Source organism: Callorhinus ursinus, unplaced genomic scaffold (assembly GCF_003265705.2).
Source record: "Callorhinus ursinus isolate GAN/ISIS: 27379988/994484 unplaced genomic scaffold, GSC_fseal_2.0 scaffold12, whole genome shotgun sequence".
NCBI lineage: Eukaryota > Metazoa > Chordata > Mammalia > Carnivora > Otariidae > Callorhinus > Callorhinus ursinus.
Genome location: NW_027397074.1, coordinates 3,477,525 through 3,483,524, shown reverse-complemented (window position 1 = coordinate 3,483,524; position 6,000 = coordinate 3,477,525). Strand labels below are relative to the sequence as shown.

At 42.5% G+C, this 6,000-nt stretch overlaps 1 protein-coding gene across 2 annotated transcripts in view; it reads right to left on the bottom strand.

Moving 5' to 3' along the window:
• Positions 1 to 308: 308 nt before the first annotated feature.
• The window catches only part of PUS7 (pseudouridine synthase 7), a 56,285-nt gene continuing 50,593 nt past the window's right edge, over positions 309 to 6,000 (bottom strand). For both annotated transcript variants that reach the window (XM_025872739.2, XM_073898674.1), the window contains 3 exons: positions 3,864 to 3,993; positions 2,175 to 2,266; positions 309 to 1,407 (listed from right to left, as the gene is read on the bottom strand). In XM_025872739.2, coding sequence (XP_025728524.1) covers positions 1,271 to 1,407; positions 2,175 to 2,266; positions 3,864 to 3,993 — 359 coding nt within the window. In that variant the 3' untranslated portion in view covers positions 309 to 1,270. The remainder of the gene's footprint in view (positions 1,408 to 2,174; positions 2,267 to 3,863; positions 3,994 to 6,000) is intronic.

Genomic DNA, 6,000 nt, shown 5'->3' with positions numbered 1-6,000 from the left:
ATGGTGGGGTGTTCCTGGTAGGGAAGCTCTTCTCCATTCTTCCCTCCAGAAAGCACGCTGGGAAGCAAGTGAGGGGTGCTGCTGGAAGAATAAGCCCGAATTCAGTCCAACACGGTCCAAGAGCCATAGAGCCTGACACTCAACTGTATTATTCTCATGACATCTCACACCCGAGCAGGACACATCTTTGTATCGACACCATCTCTGAGGATCCCTCATTCACTTCATTCCTTGCCCTCAGTCTGGGCCAAGGTTCTCATTTGCGCTCGGTTTTAGATAATTTATTTGATTAACATAACTAGTAGAAAGGAGTTTTAAAAAATATTTATTATATTTTGTTTTAGAAATGGTAGAAAATAAAAATTGGCGCACTTACGTCACACACACACGCGGAAAGGCCTATTTAACCTTCCACGCCAGAGACAAGTTTTACACAAGGGCCCGAAACGGAAACACCTACACCGAAGGTGACGAAGGCTGATGCTGCTGATTGGAGGAGCCCTTGGAAAGGTTTAAAGTTTTTTTTTCTCTGCTGTCATTCATCTTGGGACAAATAACCAGTCCAGTGGAAGGAGTTCTGAACATAAAAGGCACCTAGAGTAAAAATCAGACCTTGACTAATAAAAATAGCTGCACGCGTTTACATCGAGAAAAAAAGGTCCTATCAATGCAACTGTCCTGCAAGGCAATGAGAATATAAATGCAAAGCTACTGCAACTAAAAGATCTATCAACACTTACCTAAACCTGGTATAGGAGTTAGATGATTGACACAATCACTTTTGTGTTTATAAACCTTAGATGTTTTATCATCATTTAAATAAGCATGAGTCCTGTACTTGTATTGATAGCTAGGGGTGGGGTATTCTATTTATTCATAGTCAAGATTTGTTTTGTTGCATTTTCTCTTAAAATGCGTCGTTGCATACTCCATTCATGGACACATTAAAAATTCATGTTGTCCTTTAAGAATGTAGCAAAACCTAAAACTGCAACGTTAAACCAAAGTCCTTTTAAATTATGATAAAGCCAGGAAAGCTGACATTTTACTATGACTTAAGCACCTGAAATATACTCTGATCAATTTATATCCTCTGAGCTAGAATTAGGATCCTCAGGATTTGTATATGTATACAAATATTGCAAATTAAGCTAATAAAAACCTGAAAAAATACAAATAATCTTGAACTACAAGGATCTAAAGTACACCTATGGGTCTGAACAGGAAGCTGGCGGACACTGGATGCATCTTATCATCTGGGGAAAAGGGCTCAGCGGAGCCAGGTGGTATTCAGCTGGGTCTGGTTCTTGATGCTGGTATCCACTTTTAGCACTTCGCGAATGGCCATGGTAGCGTAGGTAGAAGGAGGGAGAGAAAAATCCATCTTCAGAGCTCTGTATTTGCCTTCTGCCAGGCAAGAGAGAAGAGAACGGTCAGAAAAGGCAGGCAGCAGCAGACAGAAAGGAAATAACCATGCTCCTTTCCTTGGGCGCCACTTCCCATGGGGCCGCAGAGAGCGAACCGTGGAAGTGAGGCCTGGGAGCATACGATCCAGCTGAATTCCTATGGTAATTCTACCCGGAACCTTCATAAGAAGGGCAGACAACACAAAAGCAACAGGGTGAAAACAGACAATGGAATGGCACCAAGAATTTGACAATGACAATGCAAATTTCATGTGTTAGACTCTGTTTGTGGCACCTGTGTTAACTCGGGGGGTGGGGGTGTGGAGGAAATATCTGATCATCTAACACCACAATCTTCTGTAATGTTCCTTCATTTTCAGCGAAATCTACCATTTTAATTATCAAGCTATAACCATGAAACTAAGATGACAAAACACAAAATAGAAATCACCGAGCTGGTGGAAGGTGGTGGTGATTACAAGAGTTTTTTTTTCTCTTTCTTTTATAGGACTTTATTCATTTATTTGAGAGAGAGAGAGAGAGAGAGAGAGAGACAGAGCATGAGCAGGGGGGAGGAGGCAGAGGGAGAAGCAGACTCCCCGATGAGCAGGGAGCCTGATGCGGGGCTTGATCCCAGGACCCTGGGATCATGACCCGACCCGAAGGCAGATGCTTAACTGACTGAGCCACCCAGGCGCCCATAATTTATGTTTTTGATTGAGAAAACATTTCACAGTTGACATAGAACTGAGCGCTGAGTAAACTTACCAGAAGCAAACACTGGTGGTGGTTTCCCTTCCAGGTTGTCCACATCTGTGTTGAAGAGTGGAATTTTAGGATCATCATATGCAACGACTTCCCTTCAAAACACATAAAGAAAGAAAAGTGTGAATGTGAACTGCCATAAACGGTACTAAGCTGCTCGTTGCCATTTGCTTAGAAAGGAAAACACACAGGCCTGTTGGATATAATTCTGGGTGGGACCATTTGATAACAGGATAGGGCCAGATCATATATGTGAGTATTGCTTTTATATTAGTATACAGCAAAGTGACAAAGGACGCCAACCTATATTAAAAAAATGTAAAATGCTTCCTTAGGATAGAAATTCTCTTTATATGTACTTGATAAGTACTAAACTTCACTTTGCACAGATGCAAATGAATTAATAATGGCATTTATGTTTTCTCCAGAGTGGTTTTCACTACTAACAACACTGCATTGCTCATGAGGCACTGCTCTCTGGAGTGGGGAGGACCAAGTCCAACCCTGCCAACCTCATCACACAACCCAGAGAAGAGGAGGGAAGGTACAAAGGGATAAAGAGATGGAGAGAGGGAAGAGAGAGAACTTCCTGGCAATGGACAGCTAACTGAAGATTTCGTTTTAAAAATTATCAAATAAAGCTTTAGTTTACATTAGGTACTGAAATATTTTAAATGAGTTAATACATGTTTATTTTTCTCTTTAGAAACATGACATTAAACAGATCCGTGTTTGGAACTCACAGCTAATTCTGAATAAAGGTAGCTTGCTCAGGGATAGCTCTGTAAGCAAATCTCAATTTTTAAAAGATCTCTTTCTGGGGCACCTGGGTGGCTCAGATGGTTAAGCGTCTGCCTTCGGCTCAGGTCATGATCCCAGGGTCCTGGGATCGAGCCCCACACCAGGCTCCTGGCTGAGCGGGGAGCCTGCTTCTCCCTCTCCCTCTGCCTCTCTCCCTGCTCATGCTCTCTCTCTCTTTCTCTCTCTGTATCTCTGGGTCTCAAATGAATAAATAAAATCTTTAAAAAAAATTAAAAAAAATAAAAGATCTCTTTTTATTTATTTTAGAGAGAGAGAGTGGGGGAGGAGGGGCCCTCAGGCAGACTCTGGAGCCAGATGCGGGGCTCAATCTCACCACCCTGAGATCATGACCTGAGCCAAAACCAAGCTGCACGCTTAACTAACTGAGCCACCCAGGTGCCCCAACAAATCTCAATTTTTTAATAATAGGGAAAAAGTCTATTCTCTGCACAATTCTTCAATAATTTAGCAAGGTCAATAAAATGTAAACCTAACCACTTTCACTCATTTGTTTCCTGATGATTTGAAAAATCCAAGTAGCAGCAATAATAATAATAGTGACAACAGCAAGGAGCACTTTTTTTTTTTTTAAGATTTTTATTTATTTGAGAGAGAGAGAATGAGAGATAGAGAGCATGAGAGGGAAAAGGGTCAGAGGGAGAAGCAGACTCCCTGCTGAGCAGGGAGCCCGATGCGGGACTCGATCCTGGGACTCCAGCCAGGATCATGACCTGAGCCGAAGGCAGTCGCTTAACCAACTGAGCCACCCAGGCGCCCCAGCAAGGAGCACTTCTACACCAGGTTGTAAATACTGGAAAATATACAGGTGATACAAAAGCTTTCAATCTCACATAATAATTCAGTTCTATTTTATTCCAGATTATCACTCACCAACTGACATTCTGAGGACGAATAATGATCTTTCGGTAAGCTCCTGATAAGGAATAATCTCGAATTTTGTGTCTCATGTTGTCAATATCCAGATTGTCTGCTGTGAGCATTTCCCTGTAGGCTTCACTGACTATAAAATACAAAAAGTTAGTCAGAATGCAGCATGCCAGCAAGCTGAAGCTAGACTACAAAGAGAGTAACATGTAAATTCAGTTAGATCATCCTAACAAAACCAGTCCCTCTAATTTATAATCCATCCTGTTCTCTGTAATCAAAATTTAGGGACTTACTCCCAGGACTAGGTGTCTCCAGCTTAGGTTGGACCAACTTGTAAGTTATCTCTTGCAAGCAGCCAGAGTATCTGGAGCGTAAGGTTCTTAAGCTAACTACAAAAAGCATTTATTTTTTTTTAAGATTTTATTTATTTATTTGACAGGGAGACACAGCAAGAGAGGGAACACAAGCAGGGGGAGTGGGAAAGGGAGAAGCAGGCTTCCCACTGAGCAGGGAGCCTGATGCGGGGCTCGATCCCAGGACCCCGGGATCATGACCTGAGCCGAAGACAGACGCTTAATGACTGAGCCACCCAGGCGCCCCTACAAAAAGCATTTCATCAGAAGTTATTCACCTACAATATACACATTCTCAGAGTTGGAAGAGACCATGTACAGAGGCCTCAAACTCTTTCTGGAGGAAGGGAGATATAAATAATATATACACATAAAAAGAGAAGACCCGGGAAAACCATCTGGGCTCAGCCTCGCACCTGATGTGGACTCTGTTTTGTAACACCCGAGAGAGACAGTCATCTAGCCTTTGCTTGCTGGGGCCAGTTACAGGTAACCACTTCTTCGTGAGAAACACAAATGTTAGAAGTTCCTTATTCCAAGCTGAAATCTGTCTTTCTAGAACTTCTGTTGACTGGTTTGGAACACGGCCGACTCACTGCGCTCTTCCACATGTACTCACGAATACTGGCCCTTTAAGCCGTCTCTTCTCTAGGCCACCCACCGTCCCTCTGCCATTTCTGTATTCCCCATAAAACACTTCATCGGTCTCAGGGTAGCAGCCTGATGTTCTGTAAGAACTCCAGATACTTTATGTAGACTGTCAAACTAGGCCTTTACAAAATAACAATTTACATTTAACCCTATTCAATGCCTTCTGTGGTTCTTTTAAAAAAACCTATTTTTCATATAATTAGTATTAACCATTCTGGGTAACATAATTTCCAAACATGATAAACAGATTTCTTTATTCAAGTTATTCATAAAAAATACTGGGTAGACCAGGGTGAAGGAAAGACTCCCTCACAGCACACCTATAAGACAACAGGGGTCCCAAATTGAGCACTGCGGGACACCGAGTGTGCGTATGTCACCAACCCACAGGCCCAAACCACCACCCATCCAGTCCGTGAGCCTCTGTCTTAGTCACAAGGTTTTCATGAATGGCTTGGTCTACGACTGTGCTGAATTTATAGATTAACTGGTATTAGCCCACATTTCTGATCCTGAGAGGTACAAGAAAGAATAGAATGTTTACTTTCTCTTTCTTGGAAGCTCTGAGCATCTTAAGTGCTTTCCTTCTCACTAGTTCCTGGAATCAGTGTCTCCTCGGGGCCTAACGGCATCATCAGAGTAGGAAGAACTTCCCTGCCCCTCCCTCATCTCCCTTGTCATTTTCTCCTCGTCTCTACTCCTGTCCCTCAGTGGAGTCAACCTCACATAAATATTAGAAGCACAGCATTTTGATTGTGTTAATCAACATGGAAGTGGCAGATGACTAACTTTTTTAAGTATCTGCATTATCAAAGAAGGGTGTTAATACCTAATCATTCTATAATTCAAGGAATATAACATTGACAAGGAAAATTCATTCTCGTCCCTTGAGAGAAAAGATGGTTTTTGTTTAAGTAGGTTCCACGCCCAGTGTGGAGCCCAACATTGGGCCTGAACTCACGACCCTGAGATCAAGACCTGAGCTGCGATCAAGAGTCAGATGCTTAACCGACTGAGCCACCCAAGCGCTCCAAGAGAAAAGATTTTTTTACAAGAAGAAATAATCTCCCACAGACCAGTTCTGGCTAGGAGTAAACTTCCAGGGTCAGATCCACCAAGCTGGTCCCATGCTCAGA